The following is a 21,099-nucleotide window of genomic DNA, read 5'->3' as shown; positions in this document are numbered from 1 at the left end:
TCTTTATTCTTCAGCAGATATTATATTTGATAATATATATGTGTATTAAAAAAGAAATAATAATAATAATAACAATAATAATAATAATAATAATAATAATATTAATAATAATTACATATTAGTAAACAACAACAAAAATTTGTCTTTTTTTAAATAAATTTTTATTTAAAAATGATAATAATAATAATAATAATAATAATAATAATAAAGTAAGATTTTTAACAATATTTATTATAAGCACAGGAACGTATAGTGTTTCTCAGACCAACTCTGTACCAAACAAAAATCCTTACAACTAAAATAGTGATACTAATTGTTAATTAAACCTACTCTCTCTCTCTTCCTCTTTCTTTCTTTCAGCGCATCTTAAATAGGAGTTGCAAGCAAGCAAGCATTAATACGATCTTTTAAATATATCATTTTCGCTTTTAGTATTTCTTCTTCTTTTTTTTTTTTATTTTTTTCGTTTCTTTTAAAAAAACAAATATTAAAGTACTAAAAAAATATTAATCACATACACAATCGGGATATATAATTCAGTCGTAAGATTACAAAATATATTATAGAATCGTAGCTTCATTTTTCTAATAGATATTATTTAATAATTAGCAATTTACTATGACAAATATAAATGATAAATATCGATTGATAGTGGTCTATTATGATGTACTACCGACATATTATCAAATAAACACTTTAAATAATTATATTTAAATTAAAATAATAATAATAATAATAATAATATATAATTAATAATATTAATAAAAATAATAGCAGTAGTGATCATACATAACGACAATGCGAAATATCGAAATATAGACAATACCACGTTCTATGTTATTACTAATTTAATACAAATATATATATATGATGCCTCTTTACAAAAGACACGTATTCTGTATTCTGATTTAATTTGTATTCTTAAGTACTGGATAAGAAGACAGTCATTGTTATATATATTATATATATATAGGGTGGGACTATAATTCTATTCACTTTGAATATCTCCGTTATTTGTAATAATATGAGAAAATGTATAATAATCAAAATGATTATCATAAATAATAAAATACAGCCCAAATAATCGGACTGTATTTTTTTAATGATAATTTGCTAAAACTATATTAACGCTAACTATCGCAAAGCGGTCAAAAAAAAAAGATCAGCCTGTTTAAAAAATGAAAATGAATTAAAAATCACCTCTACGCTTCCTCCGATGCAAAAGAAATAGGCATCAAAAATGTCCTTCTCTATACCATGTAAGTTTTGCATGAAATATTTTCTTATATTATAATAAATTACGGAAATATTCAAGGTAGACAGAGTTATTGCCTCACTCTGTATATATAATATAATCTGTTATTGTAAATTATGTAGACACGTTTACATTTAATGCTTTGCAAATATATTTCGTTATTTATTTTTTGTTGCTTCACTTCAAAATTATTTATTTCCCATTACTTTTTCTAAATCATCACCATTCTCAATCTATCAAAGCTATTTTTATCATCACCATAATCATTATAATAAAATACAGTTATTATACTCATGGACCTCGATAAGATTGTATTGAACCTTTCGATTTAATCGGAAGATATCACATATGTATTACTAGCAATGTATGTAGAATTTACGTACACGTATATATATATATATATATATATACACGCGTATACACCTTCATAATGACGAACTTACATCGATATAAAAAATAAAATTGCTAATAGTTAAGCGTGCGAATATTATTATTATCAATATATATATATATTGATTTATTTGCATTTTTACTTTTTTTTACTTGCCTTGTTTCTTCTCTTTTTTTCCCGTTTTTTCATTATATTATTTAAATAATTTTATAAAGCCAATTTATATGATGTATACATATGTTAGGTGGTGTGTGTGTGTGTGTGTGTAGATAAGAAAATATAAAGTTCATGTTATATCAAAAGTATGATTATATCTTTTATAAATCATAATAAACAAATACGCGTATATATACTTATATACTTTTTTCTTGACCGCATGTACGAATAACAATATGCATTAGAACACATGATAAATATAAACATTATTGCATAAAAAAAGAAAATGCCTATTTCTATCAATATTCATACGTAAGCACTTAACATATGAAAATCACCTAACTGTTTCGATATATTCCAAAATAACGTTATAATAATGTATTTATATGTGTGCGTGCGTGTCTGTGTATGTAACTTAGTACCTTCGTATATATACCAACAATATGTAATATTTTCATGAAAAAATATTACACATGATTAGAATATTAAATAAAACTATTATAAAAATGTGACAACGTTTTGTTTCAATGTAATTTAAGTATAAAAGCAATTATACGAAATTACAGTGATTTTTTAAATGCTATTCAACATCATTTTTTCTCATTTCTCTAATTTTTCTTTCTAGCACTCTCTCTCTCTCTCTCTCTTTCTTTCTTTTTATCTATACGTATTTATGTGTGTATGATATATGTATATATGTATGTACGTATGTATGTATGAATCATATATGCGTTAGTTTGCCTAAATAGCAAATACTTTACGTTCACGTTTGACCAAGTGTAATTATATTTTATAACAAAATAATATGGATCACAATTAGATATGTTTAAATATTAAATCACTTAACATCATAATTCCAACCTTCTCAGCATATACAATATTCTACACAGATTATATATATATAATATATATAATATTATCTTATATATATTTATAAGATAATCTTTTAATAAGATGATCCTTTTTTTCAATTACAAGTTGCAAACTTGAAGTACAAAGCTCATTAGATATAATAAATTATAATTCACAACAAACCGTATTAACTGATTAGAATGTGTTCGCTACTAAATATAATATAAATCAATTGCTATGCTGTGTATGTTTAAGCGCGCACGCATATGTGTGTGTGTATGCGTGTGCATATTAAATGTGTAAATATTGTACAAAAGTCTACATGTAATAACTCTCACCCCCTTTAGTCATTGCCATTATATGCATATTATATATTATACAGAATGTCATAACTAGTGGAACATGCGAGCAGAGAGAGAGAGAGATTCTACATGAAAAATTAAATCAAAAGTGTAGAATAAAATTTTGTCTCAAAGACAAAGCTACATATGAACATATGTTATGCTAAATTCTCAACTTATTATTAGTTTTTCATATAGAAATCTTCCTCTACTCGATTGTAATACTAGTTACAGAACACTCTGCATAAATAGTATACATGGTTACAATCATATATACCAGAAAGATTATTTTAAATGTATTTTTTCTTTCCTACATTTTATTTTATATACTCTAGGAAAGGGGTCGAAATATAATTGCCTTTTTAATTTCTAAAAGGTTTATGATTTTAATAGTAAAAAAGCTACTTGTATATACCTACAATATAATTGAACACACTTATTGTCTAATAAAGGCAATTTTTATCTCAATTCTCCGTATACCTAAAATTACACACATATCTAATTACATTCTGATTGAATAAATATACAAAAGAAAATCGATGGATGGACTCCTAGAGATGCGAAAATCAATTTCTTACCATGAAATTTGACAATTCCTCCTAACAAGACCCCCATTCCTAAGAGTGTATTCAACAAAATGAAGCAAAAGTAAATCAGTTAATTTATTTATGAAACATATGTGTGTGCGTCAATAATTTATTCCTCCATTATTAATTCTAAACTCCTTTCTATAGATTTAAAATAAAAAAACAGTGAAAAATCTGATCTAAATTAATCTGTTCCAAAATTAAAATAATTATACCCCCTTTTTTACCATTGACCCACACTTTATGATTGAAAATCATATATCTAAAAATATTATTAGTTTCATAATGTTATATGCAATTACACATTTGTTAGCAAATACCATGCGGGTGAGATTCTTTGGAGGAGTTTCTGGGTTTACAATTACATGAATAATTCATCGTGCATCCTTTGCAGTTAACTTCTCTATCAATTCTTGTAATGGTGCTAATTCTCGTCGTTCAATTAAATTGAATTCCTAAATATAAACCAAAAAACATAAATATATAATATTATATTATATAATAATGCACACATATATTTATTACTTATTGTAATAAATTGAATATACCTGAACAAAAAAAATGAAGTGTTTAAAAGATGTATTTAAATGCGCTTCCTCGCCAAGTTGTACAACTTCACTGAAGTGTTGATGATAAATATGTGCGTATACTCTAAATAATCGTTTCAATATTGTTTTTGCAATTGACAAAAAATTCTTTGGGAATGGTACGCCTGCAGAATCAAAGAAATGTTTACATTTTCATATACATTGCTAATGTTATTATAGCATAAGAGATTAATGTTAATTAAATTACCGATTTTAGAAGGGAACAATGTTTCATCGTCCAACTGATCTTGCACCCATGTCATTAAATAATCAATGTATTTTGGAGCAGAACATTTAATAGGCTTTTTCACAGTATGACCATCTGCCCAATGATATTCGTACTTTGGACCTGCTGACATTATTGGACAACTTTCCTCCGTACAAAATTCTGTTATGGTGCCATATAACATGTTGATTTGATTAAAGAAATCAACAGCTGCAATAAAAAAAAAAACAATAAGATTCCAAATTCAATATACATATATACTGAAATATAAAATAATGTATAAAATATGTATATGTACTATTGACAGCAACCCATTCATTTAAATCTTCTCCTTCTGGAAGCATAACCGCTAATCTTAAATTTCCAGAACCAAGAGTAGCCGCAGCATGTTTCATCAAGTCATATTGGTGAGTTCCTTCTGGGATATTCTTCTTTGGTTTAAAGGTTTTTGACGACCGGCTTCCACTTAAGAAATCCAGAAACGTTGAATTTAGAGTTGGATAATGTAAAACTGACAGATATGAATTTATTACTTGGCTGAATATATAGCAAATTATCTCCATTGTATGTTATTAACATTTTTATTTATCTATCCTTGAATTTTTTTCATTAATATATATTAAATAAAATATTACAAATAAACATAATATTGAAATTCTTTTATTGATATATAAGTATGGGAATCAAAAAAATTGCATATAATAAAAAAAAAAAAACAAATAGATATACTATATAAAATATATAACAAAGAAAGATATTTTTCATGAAAAGATGATTCATTGTGACTGCAATACGTATATAAATTAAGATTACATTGTATGCACATTATCAATGCACTTTTTTTAAATAAATATAATCATATTAAAATAATCTATTGATAACAATTTAGCACGTAACAAGAGATACTTCATGATTTAGGAAAAGATAATTTAGTCTAAATGCAAATAATATGTATATTAATGACAAAAAAAGAAATCTGTTAATATTTATATACATAATATACGCGGCAGTCCTTTCTCTCTCTCTCTCTAATGGCAGATTCTTTTTTCAGTGATTTATTCATTTTCATTAAATAATCCATATATATATGTGTATATATATATATATATATACATACATACATATATATATATATACATATATCTTTCTTTCTCTTTCAAAGATAATCTATTGATCTAATCTAAGTTATACAGTTAACATCGACTGTATCTAATTTGACTAGAATTTTTTCTTATCGTTAGTTTAATGGAGTTTAAAGCGAATGTATCAAATTATTTGTACTTTTCTATTTAGACAAAACTTACAATAGGAAGCTCATTGTGAACTGACGCTTGGCTTTTTAACTGGAATGAAAATTTTATTAACACAATGACTTATTATCACTAACTTTTCGTATGATAAAACATATAATCTTCCCTCAAGTATACAATAAACGACAATTTTGATGACTACCGTACAATATCACACACAGAAGGTTTTGTCAACTGCTGTTTCCGTGATCGTCGACTTAGGCGATCGTTTCGTCAGTACGGGATGGATGCTTTTCACGGACGAATCACGACGTTCGATTAGACGTGATTGTAGAAATTTCTATACTATCTCACTCATCCTTATTCTTTTTCTCGACTAACAATCAAGAAATCCTTTTTTTATCTTCATTTTTATTGATTAAATATAATAGAATTATAAATAATAAATATACCAATTACAATTAATATGAAATAATTAACAAAATAATTTCAATATTTAATTCAAATAAATATAATTTATATAAAAAGGATCCATTTTCTTAATAATATGATTATAATATTATGTTTTAAAATATATATTAAATGATTTTTAATATTTCGAAATATTAAAGAGAATTTTCCATTGAGTCACTTAGAATTCAACCAATAAAAATCCTCTGTTATACGATCCTGTTGTCAGGATTGGTGCATTCGTGGCTCAAAGTTGTGTTGCTATTGGATGTTCTTTTGGATAAAATGCATCCAATGATCTTCAAGTTATATACATTCATAAATATGCTTCTAAAACTCGAAAGATATTTTATACGTTTTTGGTCATAAGTTGTTTTAGATCTCTGTCATCTTTTCATTACGTCACGTGTTTATATATGCAGCGTGGTGTATATACGTCTACGTAAATACACTCTGTGCAATCAGAAAGACGGTCTTGGTTATATCTCTTACTGAAAATGACTAAATTTTTTATGCTCTCGTTGAAGTTTCATTAGAAAATTATTAACCGATTGAACAAAATATAAAAAAAAAGAAACTTTTTGTAAAGATGGGAAGTTATATGAGTGTAATTGCGTCTATGTCTAATACAGCAGTACATTCTGTTTATCGTGGTCGTAAACGAAAATGCATTGAAGAAGATGATTTTGATTCTGAATCGGAATACATCGATCGAACACTTCAAACGCCTAAAAAGTGGGATTATTAATCGATTAAATGATTTACTTTCTATCAAAATAAATACATTTGAATAAATATATTTTGAATGATTTGTTTTTTATAACAATGCATACTTTTATAGGAGAAAATTGCTTACCACCGCACAATATATATACAAGACTTTATTCAAAGAAGAGAAAGGAAGTGATATAACTGTGCTCATGTTAGGAAGAGCATGGAGATTACACAAAGTTTATATTAGTCAAGTATGTGAATTAATGATTATCTTCTTTTATAAAGATCTTATATTTCTATTCAATTTATATTAAAAATTTATGCATTCATTTACAGAGTCCATATTTTGCGAGTATGTTTTCTGGGTCTTGGAGAGAAGCGAATGAAACTGTGATTAGTGTTGAAATTGCTGATCCTAATATCACATTAGACTGTAAATAAGACAGATAAAGTTTTACCATTACATTATGGTATTAAATAATCAGTAGTCTTTATTAATTCATTTGTTATTATTTCAGCTCTTTTAACGGTGTTAGGATCATTTTATCAAGACGAAGTCAGCTTAGAACCAAAGGATGTCATTTCTATTTTAGCTACATCCACTTTATTTCAATTACAAGGATTGATCGACCAATGTACCGACATTATGATAGAAACTACTAACATTAAAACTGTTGTTCCATATTACAACGCAGCAGTTTCCTATGGCGTACCTGCAGTTAAAGTGGCTGCTAAGAGATGGTTGGAGGTTAATTTATTAGGATACGGATGGCTACATCCAACATTTTTACAAGAAATTACTCCAGATTTAATGGTCGAGTTAATCGTCAGTCCGGATTTGGTGGCTATGCAAACTGAATTTTGTATATATATGATGCTACGTGTATGGTAAAAAATTTTAATTCCGTATTATAGTTAAATGAACATATATACCATAGTACAAATAAGTAAAAACAAGAAATAATTAATTCAACTAAGATCGTTATATTATTACAGGCTTTTTGTACATTTAAAGAACAAAGATGATACTATAGAGATTGACGAATACTTTAGAAATCACAAATGGAAGGAACCTTTTTTAACAACAGAGGAAGGCAAAGAATATGCAAAACCTTTCAAAGCATTAAGAATGAAATATTTACTTTTACATGATCAAGATGTTAAAATTTTATACAGCGATAATTTAATACCATCCAGTTGGTTACACGACGCATATAAAGAGCAATGGTTACATTTATTAAGAATCGATGCAAGTAAAGATAAAGGGTCAGTTATCTCGTATAATTTTAAAAATATAATTTATATATTATTTTAATATATATATATTTAACATATATTTATTTTAGACCTAAAGAAATCACGGAGACAGAATTTTATAAGGAATGTTTTCGATGTGGTCGATGCGTTGAGAAACCTGGTGAACATATCTGGAGATGGACAGCATTTCATTTTGGTCTCGATCTCGTCGTATGCTTAGATGTTACAACTTTAAGAATCAAACGAAATCACAGATTAGATACGGATCATATTAAGGCAAACCATAACAAACATAACATTATTCTAAAGTAAGAGAGAAAAAAGAGTAGAGAGTAAAGAAATTTAATATAAAATTATTTTTGTAAATAATAATATATATGAGAAAAAAGTGAATATAATTATTTCTAGGGTAACATTGATTTCATTAGATGAACAACGCCAAATTAAGCACATTCAATCTACTGGAATGATTAGACTATCGTTACACAAAAATGAAGAGGTATAAATAATACATTTATAGTAATTATATTTAACGTTCTTTAAATATTACTTTTATCATTTATGTTTTAGAAACAGGTGTTGTCTTTGGATAAACAATTAACCTATCCTTTGTACATATCTGTTAATATGCAAGTAGTAACACCATTTTTATCCAACGAGGAAGAAAAATTAAATGATTCCATTCTTGCAGATACTTAGCAGTTTAATAAAATAAATAAAATACATGAGAGAATGAGAATTGAAAGGTGCTTTCAATAATGACGATTTTGTAAGTCTCTAAGCTTGAGGTTGAAATACTCGAGTTCCTCTTTAATTAAGATTCCTCTAATTCTTCTAACCGATTAATTATAGCTATTAATAATTGAGTGCTTTTTTAGATATTATAAATTTAATATAATATGTTATTTTTCTGGACGGACCAAAGTGCTGTATGAATTTTTACTTGCATTTATACATCGAAATTATAGCATAGATGTGTCACTCACAAGTTACTTAAAATACTTTCCATTAATTAGAAAATTTACTCAAATATTGATGAAAAAAAATTCATATAATGAAAAATTCGAGGAGAAATAATTTTATTATTATTATTATTATTATTATTATTTATTATTTTTTTCTGAATAGATTTAAATATTATAATTTGGTTTGTACAGAAAAAGTTATTTACTTTATCATCGTGATTGTACAATTGATTCGATTATTTGTTGAGATAAAGACTTTGTCATAGCTACTAATGATATACAGGATACATATATCAAAATTATTTGATAACGCGATGGAAACATTTTTACGCGTTTTTATATGTGTGTAAATTTTGTCTATGAAATAACTCTAATCTATCGTTAACAATACACTGCTAAAATACATCATACATTAATTTTGTATTAACGCAGTACTAAAAAATACATATAGAAAAATTTTACGTTTCGTTATATTATTTTTTTTTTTAGATAATTTTATTAATTAATAGCTGCAATAGAAAGAAAATAATCATTATTTTAGTTACAGAAATACTTTCTAATTTATTTAGCTCTTATAAATATATTTTATGAATTTGTAAAGAATTTTAAAAATAGAAAGATCTTTTTTTTTTTAAGTTCTATCGGATATATATCTACGAGTAAATATTTAGATTAGTTGTTATAAGAACAAAATGCACAAAAATATATGTTCAAAATATTCATATATTGATATTAATTATATTCGTCTAAGCTTTGCAGATTATATCAATTTTGGGCAAAGGTAATTTTTCTATAATTATATATATATATATTTAAATCAAATTATTGACTATATATCATTAAACTGCATCATAAAGCTTTAATGTAAAATTTGATATACCTCTTAACTGCTAAACAACTAAAGTTTCATAATTTATTTAACTTTACATATTTAACATATTCACGATTTAAATTAACTTTTACATAGAATATCAAGTTGCGAAAGAGAACATCCTATTCATCAAAATTGGTAATGATTAAAAAGATTTATATTTGTCAAAGTCTTATGATATATTTTTACTATTAAACTAAACTATAAACACTATATATATAAGTTATGTTAATACAGATTTTGGATATATTTAATTTTTATCTATACGAAGAACATAATTAATTAAGTTTCTAATGAGATATAAGCGATTTAATTAAACAAAAGACATTTTGTATACCGGCGCTATATAGAAACATTTAATTTCACGTGTATCATATCTTTCACTAAATATTTATATCAATTTTCATTTCTAACAAGATTTCAATATAACAGATAAAAGATGTACATATATTCTATAATTCATATATATATATATACATATATTATTTTTATATTTTTCTCACTTCTATATATATATCTTTATATTTTTGAAGCAAATTAAAAACAAATTTTGTTCATTAAATAATTTATATATAAAATAAGTAAAGAAATATTTTTATTAACAAAAAACAAAAAAGAAAAACTCCTTCATTTCTAAAACAATATAAATATATATATTTATATAAAACAGTATAGATGCCTTTACTTATGGGAGTTAGTTTTCTTTTTTTTAACAAGAACAATGTTATCTGATATTTTTTTCCGTAACCATTTAACACTTTATTGGCAGAATACTCTCTGTACATTGTGTATTTTGTGTACAATAGATATAATTTGACAATAAATGTTACAAACAAATTTATTAAGTTTGACATAGACATTCTCTTGATACGTTTTTTTTAGGAAAGGACAATCGGTATTACAACTATATTACTTAACGAAGCATCAAGTTGTGATCATTATTATGTATGACAATTAAACACTTGCTGTTAAAATGTAATTATTTTTTAATTCGATATGCATGAGGTGGGGCAGTGTCATGATTTGGAAATGTGTGTTATTGCAATTTGATCCACCACGATTATGTTGAGATGATATGTATTGAAATGCGCGAAAATGCGCGACTTTAATATGATTTAAAAACTGATGAATTACAAATGAAAAAATCAAAATTATCATTTATTCTCATTATTCTACTTGTAAGAGTAGTAGTAAGAGAAACAAATGTTTTTGCTATTGCTGTTCTTGTTTGTTATCTTTTTTTTACCATTTGTTACAAGAAATTCAAATCGCAGGTCTCATTTTCTTTTTTCTCTTAAAATGATTCTATAAATTTTCTATATTATATAAACACACTTTTATCAATTTATATTTGAATAATATAACTTTAAGCATAAATGAGAATAATAAAGCACGTAAAAAGTAACGCGTGCTGTCGGCAGAAATAACAATATTAGAACACTAAAGGTGCTGATTAGTTGTAATCCATATTATGTCAAAAACTCTTAATTCAATTATTCGTTGGAATGAATGAAAATTCATGATCCAATTCGTTCGTTTTGGATCAGTCGATGAAAATTTATTTTATTTAAAAGGCGCTTTAGATCTTTTGTAGATCGAACACGACGATTCTCGGTGTCGAAACAATTCTTTAATGAACGACACTGAATAAATCTTAAAACGAAGTAGACGTTGAAAAGGAATTAAATCATTTTGCGTGTATTCAATAATTTGTCTAAGTTAAAAAACATCGACACAAAAAACGTTTAAATTCGTTCGAACGGAAGAAAGGACACACACATTATATATAGTTAACGTGCGCTAAGTTGTTTGTTTAACGCGCACACGCTTTTGTATTTTCCTAAATATATCAAGAGAAGAGAAAAATTGATGCACGTAAATTGAAAAAAGGTAAAAGAGATTTTTTAAGTACCGCGTCTTATTAACGAAAACATTATCTCTAACTGGATGTGTAATGTATCAAAAGAATGCGAGTCAATACTTTCAACAATAGGACCTTATAAGCTTCGTACTTCCGAGTGCGTATACGGAATTCGCGTATTCATTTTCGTATTTTTATCATTTTTTTTCTTTTCTTAATTTAATTTTAAATTCAATTTTGCAGCTATTTTATATTTTATCGTCGTTCGTTTGAAAACCCCACGTCCCACTGCACCCCAACACTCCCTTACTTCTTTTTTTCCCTCCCATCCTCAAAACAACAGGAAATTTTAATCATTTTATCGCTATTGTGTCGTTTTCCATGTTCTATTGCTATCGTATCGAGTTGTTCTGTGTTCGCCATCATTTTTATTTTCTTTTATTTTTCTTTCTTTTCCATTTTTTACTTACAATTAATAGTATCGTTATTTTTAATTGCATTAATAATAACAGTAGCAATAGTAGCGGTATTACTGGTATTAGTAGTAGTAATAGTAATAGAGTAGTAGTAGTGTAGTAGTAGTAATAGTGTAGTAGTAAATGTAATGGCGACTGTTAACACTTTAGCAATTAAAGATGGCGGTGTTGATGGTGGTAGAAGTCCACTTTAAATTCTTTTTCAATGGTATTAGGACCGAAGTTTTTGTATGTATGTGTGTGTATATGAAACGCGGTTTTATTATTATTTTTTTGTTAATTATTTTTGTTGTTTTTTTTTTCTCTTTTTAAATATTCTCTCTTTTACTTTTAAGCGTTTCTATTTTATCTACTTTATCGATCTCAATCAAACACTACCTTGCTGATTCGTTACGAATGCTTAATCATTTTCGACCGAGAGAATACTTTTTATATTTCTCCGTTCTCAATTAATTATTAATTTTTAACTTTTAAAATTTTTTTCTTTTATTATTATTATTATCATCTACATACGTCGAACGCTCTCGAAGGAATAGCACGTAGAATCGATCAGATATTATCGATTTTAACGTTACTGATCGTTCATTCAAATATACATACTACATATATTCATCGTATACATTCATTTTCAGCCACACAAAACGCACATGCACTTTTTCACGCATACACAACACGCACGCACGCAAATGGTGAGAGAAAAACGCACGCGACGCTATCTCTTAATAGAATATCTCATATTTCTCAAGATATATATATATATATATAGATCGCAATACGTCTCTCATTTCTTTCCTACGAATTATAGAGAATTTATATTTTTTTAATACTAATATATATATTTATTGCAAAAATCGGCAAAACACGGATCGTGTTCGTGATGGCGATGTTCCTTTCCTGAAGAGAACGCATAAACATAATTCAGTTCTTTATTTAATAATACATGTATGTTTGTATGTATGTATGTATGTATGTATGCATGTATGATGTGTATAATATATGCTACTACATTATTGTATTATTATAATGCACGTATATATTATTTTTCTTTAAATCGCATTTATTTATCTTCTTCATTTAACATTACTTAACTAATTAAACAAAGGATTCTCGCTCTATCACGAACGCAATCGCATGTCACTCGTCTAAAAATAAGCCATAATCTTTTCTCTTAGCGTGCAATTCCATTATACGCCTTCTTGTCGTCGCGATACATCGGCAGACTATAAATCTCCTCGTGTATATTTAATAATGATATTTTCTCTTTTTTCTTTAAATCGATCTAACGCACGTGTCCGTTTCGTAGCGCGTAATTCTCTTGACACTATTATATTTTACTTCCTATATGCGTAAAACATTTTATCTTTTATATTATTCTCTCTCTTTTTTTATCTTTCTCGTCCTTTCATCTTTTTTTCCCGACGAATCGCGTTAATTAAATATACGTTATCATCCACGGATAAAGAATAATATATATTTTGTTATCTATCTCTTTGAATTCGCGCGTCTCTGGCAGTTTTCTTTAAAATCATTCACTCCCCCCCTTCTTATATACCCTACTGATTATAATTTGACTACATTTTTTTTTTCACGCGGGCCGGTCGTAGAGCACAGAACAATGGTGTGTACATAAATAAGTTACCTATCGCGCACGCTCCAAACATTTTCTTCCAAAAATAGGTAGAAGCAGCAGCAGTATATTTCGATCGTCGTTCTTAACTCGTCAATAATATTAACTCTCTTTTTTTAACATTTTTGTTGTTTTTATTTGAAATCGTTTCTCGCAACGCGCACGCCGCCTATCACCTTCGTTCTCCCGCGTCACGTGAGACACGACGACGATGAAAATGGTGGCAAGAAATAATTCGAATTTAATTTATTCATTTCTTCGTTTGTTTCTTTTTTTTCTTTTTTTCTTTTATATGTTTTAATAATCGTTTCTTTCTCGTTTCTTCGTCCTAGGATTTTGTTTTTTAAATCCATATCGAAGAAAAGTGGAATGAATTATTTATTGAAGATATTTTTTTTTTTCAATTATAATCTCGAAGAAAATGATTTTTTTCTTTCTTTCTTTTCATTTTTGGTATAGAGTAACGACAGGTCGAATTAGGCTTCAATTAGGTACAATCCGAACGGTTAGATTCGGTTAGGCGTGATAATTAGCCGCTAACGACCAGCTGCTCTCTAATTAGGCTACTGACAAATTGGACGATGTCAATACAGGCAGGGAAAAAGGACTCGATAAAATAAGACTCGGAATCGCTACGATGATGGTCGCAACGGTTGCCAGGTTCAATAAAGAGGACGGTCTACGTTTTTCGGCAGAATTGCAGAGATCACCGGTACAGGCGCAGTAATGCGCACGCACGTCGTGGGTGCCGGTTCTTAAAAGGCATTCTCCATTGTCCTTTTGATCCGTAATGTAGCCGCAACCCCTTACCACTCTGTCTTTCCCATAAACTGCAAATTTTTAAAACACATTCCTTTAATAATACAACCGAAACACAAAAATAATATCAGTAAATTGTTTTTTTTTATCTTATGATAGATTATTCTATATTGTTTTAATTTTATTTATTTGTGCATAACGAACAAAATTTTTTACTACATTTTTATTCGAAATTTTTGATAAATCGTCACCGAAAAGAAATGTAAAACATAATCTTTAACGACCTAAACAAAATTTGAAATTATGCTCTTAACGTCTTTTGTGAAAATGACGAATAAATAGTACGAGATACGCATTATAGATGAAGTTTACAATTAGTATTCCCTCAAAGTTTGTCTTCATTAAGAAGCTTTGTTCTTAGATGTGACAATAAAGTTTTATGATTTATTTCATGAGAGTGCCATAAGACTCGTGAATCAGGTGATTTAATATATCTTCTTCTTTAAATTGTGTACTGTACACACGTTCAAATCTAATGGTAAATTAAAGAAATTAGAATTTACATAATTTTAATGATTTATTCGTTTTTTTATCAGAAGTCACTAGAACAATTTTTCTATCCTAAATTATTTAATAAATATTTAAATAAACATATAAAATAAGGATATCATACATAGCAAGTATATTTAAACAGCAATTAAAAAAATACCAAACATACAATTTGTAGATATACAAATTTTATATGTATATGTTGGATTTATTAATTATTGAACTAGAGATTTCTTTCAAATTATATTTTAAGTTAGTTGAAAGTGTGAAAGAAGGGATTAAGTTACAACAGTCATTTCTTTTATTAAAACAACGTGCAATGAATTGTTTTTAAATGTTTCTAAAAATTGTATTAAATTTAACATACATCCTTCTTCTAAACACCTATTCAATTGATCAATTATTTCTATGCATCTTTCAATTTAGAAATATACTTGATCTCATGTGTGTGTAAGTAGACACAGTGAACTTGTCAAAAGGATAAGTGTGTTCCTGTTTCTAAACCTATCTTTTAACTACAAGGTTGTCAGGTAGGAGGACACCGCAATGCAGACGGCAACCCTACCCTTTACTACTTGACGAATATGTGTTCGTTAACACATTTAGTTACTAGCTCTCATTTGAATATAAAAAAAATACGAATTTAATATTACTGTACACACACACACACATACAGATTTGCATACGAATTCTTCTACATACTTAACAATTATCGTCAAGTATAATAATCAGTAATTCAAATAAAATTATCAAGAAAAAAAGTAAACAAATTAAAAAACAAAGAAATAAAGAAAAAGAAATGTAATAAATAGTACCTCTCTGACTGATTTTCCGACAAATCGTGGGCTCGAGATGATTGAGGTGTTCCAATCGTGGTTGAAAACTGCAATTTACCGTTCCAAGGCTGTACGGATCGAATGGATCGCCACACCTTGGATCGTACTCGCTGTTGCACTGATAGCATATTATTGCCTCGCCTAAAAGAAAACGAAAAAGAAGATTAATCGTTTGATCTAATGTGTGTGTGTGTGTGAGAGTAAAAACAAAAATTTTTTTTCTAATTATAAAAGGTTTTTTTTCAAAAATGATATTTATCGATGGTACCCTAAGAGGTACGGCCCTGTTGCAGTGTGAGGTAGTGACGTCACAGCATCCCCCAACCACCCTTATAGCTGAATCGCTGCCGTGCCAGCTGATATCGAGCAGTCGGACCAAGTGCAATCGGTACGATGGCCCACTGATACACTTTACAAAAACTAGTAGCACAGGAGGTGCGCCAATTTTATTTAGCAACTAAATTATTCTAAAAACATGATGCATTCATTTGCGTAATCAATTATTCCAAGTTTTTAGTGACTTTTTTTTGTTTCGTACGATCGTCTGTCATTTTTTTTTATATATTAAATTCATTTAAATTTTACTAATTATTTATATATATATATATATATATGTAAATGTACTCTTAAGATAACTTCAAAAAATAGTGAAATATATATTACAATGTAGAGAATAATTTGAATTTTTTCAGATGTTCTAGTGCAATAACAAATCGATAATATTAGGAATTGATGAATACTCGAGTTAGCTAAACGATAAAGTTTCTTTCTAATTCTCCTGGAATATACAAGTTACATATTATAGGAAGAGTTCTCTTTTTGACACTCTGATGGGAATGTTTCATTTTAATCTATGTTAAATTTACTACAAACCTAATCGTGTCATAAAAAGAGAAAGAGATAAACAGAGAGAGGAGGAGAGATTCAACCCTTTAGCAACCTAAGTGGAAAATATTTTCGATAGGAGAGTTAAGTAAACTTAAGATATGAAGAGTGAACCTGCACCGACTATCGATTTAATGTGAAAACCACACGAAGAGAATACATTTTTAATGATATAGTTTACGTAACAGAATTTCGTGCAACACGACAAAATGTTAGCTTCTTCGAACGTGTCCTATTTACTATCGCGAATCAGTTATTTTTCAATTCTAAAAATTGTGTCTTTCAAATCGATCTTTATTGTTAAATATAATGAATTATTTTGATGGATCACACAATAATCTTACAATTGAAGGAGTTTACAATTGCACAATAAACTTTAGTTAAATTTTAATGATCTAGTAATACAAAAAAAAATATATTAATGATAATATTATCATGGGTAAAGAAAATAGGGTTCACCTTCAAAGTGACATTTGATTCGAACGAGTAACCTTCAATCTTCGATAAAAAAAAAATGAAACATTAAAAGGGATATAGGATAGTGGTAAAAGGACACGTAGTATGACAGGTATCAACTACCACGGCGTTGCGGATCTTTTACGTAACTGACAGAAATTGAGCCGGTCCAATTCGATCGGCATTGGGTTCCTATATCCATCCTTCTTCTCAAGGTATTCTAGATACTACTTTGATCTATTCGATATCGTTAAATATATAGATCATCTTTTATTCATAATAATTTATTAAATATATTTTAACGAGATGATTTATTCGAAGAAAAAAATTGAGATATATTAAAACCAAGCTCCCTTTAAATATTCGAAATAACAAAAATAAAAACAAAAACAGGAATTTTCTTATATACTCGTAAGATGTAAATAAGAATACATTAAAGCAAATTAAAGAGACGTTATTTTAACCTTCAAGTTGTGCACTAGGGTTTATGCAAAGTATTCAATGTCATCGTAGTACCACGAGGTGCAAGGAAAAAGAGAGAAATGTACGAAGGTGGAAGACAAAGCTAAAGACAGAAAAAGAGAGAGAGAGTGTGTGTGTGTGAGTGAGTGAGCAAGAGAGGGAAATGGAAGGACTGAACTGGGGGATGGATGGGAGAAAGTGGGTCGCTCGATAACCCTCGCGAAGACTGATTCTATGAACGAAATCCTAAATTTCCCTAAACTATGCCAGATCTAACACAATAATGATAGTCATAATCAAATGATTCCTTTTATTTAGTTATTTATTTTTTTCATTTCTTTTTATTTATCGAAATTTATCTGATCAATTAGCTTTCATTCGACTTAAAAAATGAATTAGAATTCATTCGATTTTCAAATTGACCACAATAGAATTTGATGGAATTATAATTATTTTAATTTTGTTAATATTCACGCATCATTTTCTAAAAATAAATTAATTTTCAAATGTTTTATAAAATTGTTCGTTTTCGTTATTATTTATAATAGAACGATAATTATTTTTATTAAAAATTGTTTACTTTGAAGGACTAATAGAGATTTATGGATCATTCAAACGATAAAATGATTCGTATTTAATTACAACGCAGGGAGAAAGCTCGTGACCTTTTTATATGAAAAGTATTGGAATTTATTTTATTATTTGCCGTATCGAAAATATTTTGTTCGTTTTTCGTCATTTTTATAATGCGGATAAATATTTTTTCCCTGCATGATTAAATCAAACGTTGAATTATCGTTAATATATTCAAAAAATGAATATACTTTAAAGAAGTAATTACAATTAAAATAATACAGTCAACTCAAGACTTGGGACAATATTTTCGAAGTATCGTCGACCTGTTTTCAATCCATACAGCAAGTATTTTCTTAATAGAATCCGATTTAAAGATCTAAACTATCTAACATTTAAGTTTGTAGAAAGGCGGTAGCGAAGTACCACAAGTGCTACTACCATTGTACGATTTCCTCAACGAATATGTGGAACAACGTAATCCTTTGCAGAAGCACTAATACTTCAGTTTTCTTCCTTTATTTCTTTCATTCTTTATTACTTTGTATATTATTTTCAATCGATTCTCATCGTTATTTGATTATCGATATTCCAATTAAATATTTATACTTTTCATACAAAAATTCAAATACCAATTAGGATAATTGTAGTCTGGAAAAGACTATTCCAATCGAATCATCAATATTTCAAATGATTTCTAATCAGTAAACCACAAATATTATTTTCATCTTTTCTCTTAAGTTTTCATTAATTTGTACAAACTTTATATGCTAACGATAGATAAATTTATCTTAAAGTAGAATTTAAAGATCATAACATAATTACGAAAAGGAAATATTTAAGAAAAATGATCTTGGTCAAAAAAAAAAAATAAGAATTCTTCTTCAGTTGTTACATAATACAATATGGGCGTTTTATGTAAGAAAGAATTTGGAGGATAGTACGATCATATATATGACGATCCTTTTTTTTTCTTACGTATCTTTACGATATCTCGATTAAATCGTTTAAAAATAAATTAGTACGAACAAAAAACTATTTCCTAACGAATGAATTTTATCGAATAGTAAACGTTCTAACTTGTGTTACTCTTTCGTAAAGTTCTAATCGAATACCCAAGGTCGTACTATTGATTCTCTTCTTTTTCTATCGAAGCTCTAATAGGTCCTCATTTCCTGTTATTTTTAAAAAAGATATAACCCAGGGAAATAGAAATCATAGGTAAATATAAATTCGTTATTAAACGAAGTATACTATATCAACAATTTTTCTGTTTTTCTTATCATGATCAATAAAAAAAAAAAACAAGCGAATTTTTATTTGTTCGAACTGACATTAATTCTGAATGCTTTATAAACAAAATACTTTGCACGCATATTAATATAACTTGACAAAAATTCTATTCGCGTATCGTTTCAAAGTATCAAGGGCAAATCATACAAATTTAAAGACCTAAGCCGATCGATCTAACCGATCGATTAATGATTTCCTTAGCGATGCAGCACGTGTTTAAACGCGCGTTCGTTTTATTAATAGTTTCGTTTTATTTTTTCTTTTTTTTTTTTTTTTAGCAAATAAGAAAAACAGGTAATAATTCCTTTTTTTTTTAAATATTTTTCATGTAGTAAGACTCACCGTGACGGAAGGTTGATACCAAAACAACGGAAACAAGGGTGACGAAAGGCGCGAATCGGTTTGCAGTCATCATAACGATCACCGTACCATGTGTTTCCTCACAGTGGGATCCTTTTTCAATTCGATCAGTCAAGATCGAACTTTAATCGTATTTTTTTCCCTCGTCCCAAAGAAGTGCGGGTGGTTTCTCCTCGGTTAACAATAAAACGATATTTTTCTTTCTTTCTTTCTTACTTTTTTCTTTTACTTTTTTAAAATTTAATCTTTCACCTACCACGTATTATATACTATCGATCTTCTTAATCGATCTTTTCGAGTATATATTTTTTCTTTATGTTTTCCGAGTTTATTCGAAATTCTTGTCTTCTTAAAAGAAACGAAAAAATACAAGTTGATTTGTTGGAATCAAGTCGTTAGTAAAAGAAACCGATAGACGAAACAAATTAAACGAATATTCTTTTACCTTTTATCGGAAGCTTAGAACCGTACGTGTTCGCAGACGCGTCGCGTCTGACAAGAGGAACCGTTTTCCGCGAGGCTAATGCGGCAGATCTGCCCCCTTTGGCTTTTCCATGCGCCTGTCGACAAACGACCCTTCATACACACAACCAAACATTTTAACTCTTACCAATACTCCAAGAAATCTCGAATATAAAGCCTCTTGTTAAAAAGCTTTATTCAAATTTTCATTTATTTTTATACATTTTTCAATATTTTCAATATTTTTTTACGATTTTCTTTTTCTTTTTTTTTTTGCATTAACGCGCGCGCGTAAACACGCATCACATACGGATTCTCCGTATTTATTCTTTTTGTTAGCGCCATTTTTTATTTCATCTCCTCGCTCACCTTTCCTTACTTCTAAGCTTAAAATAAAAAAAAAAGAAATGAATTATTTTTTTATCCTACGCCCATCGATCCTATGTCCATTCGATATTTACTTACATTTATAGATTATTATTAGAATAAAATATTAAGAAAAAGTAGGAGTATATATCAGTCTCCTTGGGATCTGACATATTTATCTATGATGTCTGTGATAAGGCGCATAGTAATGTGACGTCGATATAAGAACAAT

General features: G+C 27.9%; 3 protein-coding genes across 9 annotated transcripts; 1 reads left to right on the top strand and 2 right to left on the bottom strand.

Annotated features, from left to right (window-relative positions):
- Positions 1–3,887: 3,887 nt before the first annotated feature.
- On the bottom strand, positions 3,888–5,997 carry LOC106793139 (MOB kinase activator-like 1). 2 transcript variants are annotated; one of them, XM_014759820.1, is made up of 6 exons: positions 5,853–5,997; positions 5,700–5,738; positions 4,694–4,860; positions 4,378–4,605; positions 4,131–4,294; positions 3,888–4,037 (listed from the first exon to the last, which is right to left on the bottom strand). In XM_014759820.1, the coding sequence occupies exons 2-6, from the start codon at positions 5,711–5,713 to the stop codon at positions 3,957–3,959; spliced, it is 654 nt and encodes a 217-aa protein (XP_014615306.1). In that variant the 5' UTR covers positions 5,714–5,738; positions 5,853–5,997; the 3' UTR covers positions 3,888–3,956. The 2 variants fall into 2 exon arrangements, with proteins under 2 accessions (XP_014615306.1, XP_014615307.1); XM_014759821.1 differs by having other exon boundaries at positions 4,694–4,906; positions 5,700–5,996.
- Positions 5,998–6,488: 491 nt separating this feature from the next.
- Positions 6,489–9,133, top strand: LOC106793156 (protein germ cell-less). 2 transcript variants are annotated; one of them, XM_014759843.1, is made up of 8 exons: positions 6,489–6,830; positions 6,937–7,060; positions 7,146–7,242; positions 7,328–7,697; positions 7,806–8,075; positions 8,156–8,374; positions 8,475–8,565; positions 8,637–9,133. In XM_014759843.1, exons 1-8 carry the CDS (start codon positions 6,685–6,687, stop codon positions 8,763–8,765), a joined length of 1,446 nt encoding a protein of 481 aa, XP_014615329.1. In that variant the 5' UTR covers positions 6,489–6,684; the 3' UTR covers positions 8,766–9,133. The 2 variants fall into 2 exon arrangements, with proteins under 2 accessions (XP_014615329.1, XP_014615330.1); XM_014759844.1 differs by lacking the exon at positions 8,637–9,133 and having other exon boundaries at positions 8,456–8,532.
- Positions 9,134–14,268: 5,135 nt separating this feature from the next.
- LOC106793115 (protein quiver-like) lies at positions 14,269–20,572 on the bottom strand. Of its 5 annotated transcripts, XM_014759766.1 has the most exons (5): positions 20,485–20,572; positions 20,296–20,387; positions 20,022–20,211; positions 15,990–16,151; positions 14,269–14,696 (listed from the first exon to the last, which is right to left on the bottom strand). In XM_014759766.1, the coding sequence occupies exons 3-5, from the start codon at positions 20,092–20,094 to the stop codon at positions 14,425–14,427; spliced, it is 507 nt and encodes a 168-aa protein (XP_014615252.1). In that variant the 5' UTR covers positions 20,095–20,211; positions 20,296–20,387; positions 20,485–20,572; the 3' UTR covers positions 14,269–14,424. The 5 variants fall into 5 exon arrangements, with proteins under 5 accessions (XP_014615252.1, XP_014615248.1, XP_014615249.1 ...); XM_014759762.1 differs by having other exon boundaries at positions 20,022–20,387; XM_014759763.1 differs by having other exon boundaries at positions 20,022–20,384; positions 20,485–20,565.
- Between the last annotated feature and the right edge of the window lie 527 nt (positions 20,573–21,099).

Source organism: Polistes canadensis, unplaced genomic scaffold (assembly GCF_001313835.1).
Source record: "Polistes canadensis isolate GaletaPanama2010 unplaced genomic scaffold, ASM131383v1 scaffold_11, whole genome shotgun sequence".
In the NCBI taxonomy this organism is placed as follows: domain Eukaryota; kingdom Metazoa; phylum Arthropoda; class Insecta; order Hymenoptera; family Vespidae; genus Polistes; species Polistes canadensis.
This window is presented reverse-complemented; position numbering and strand designations above follow the sequence as displayed.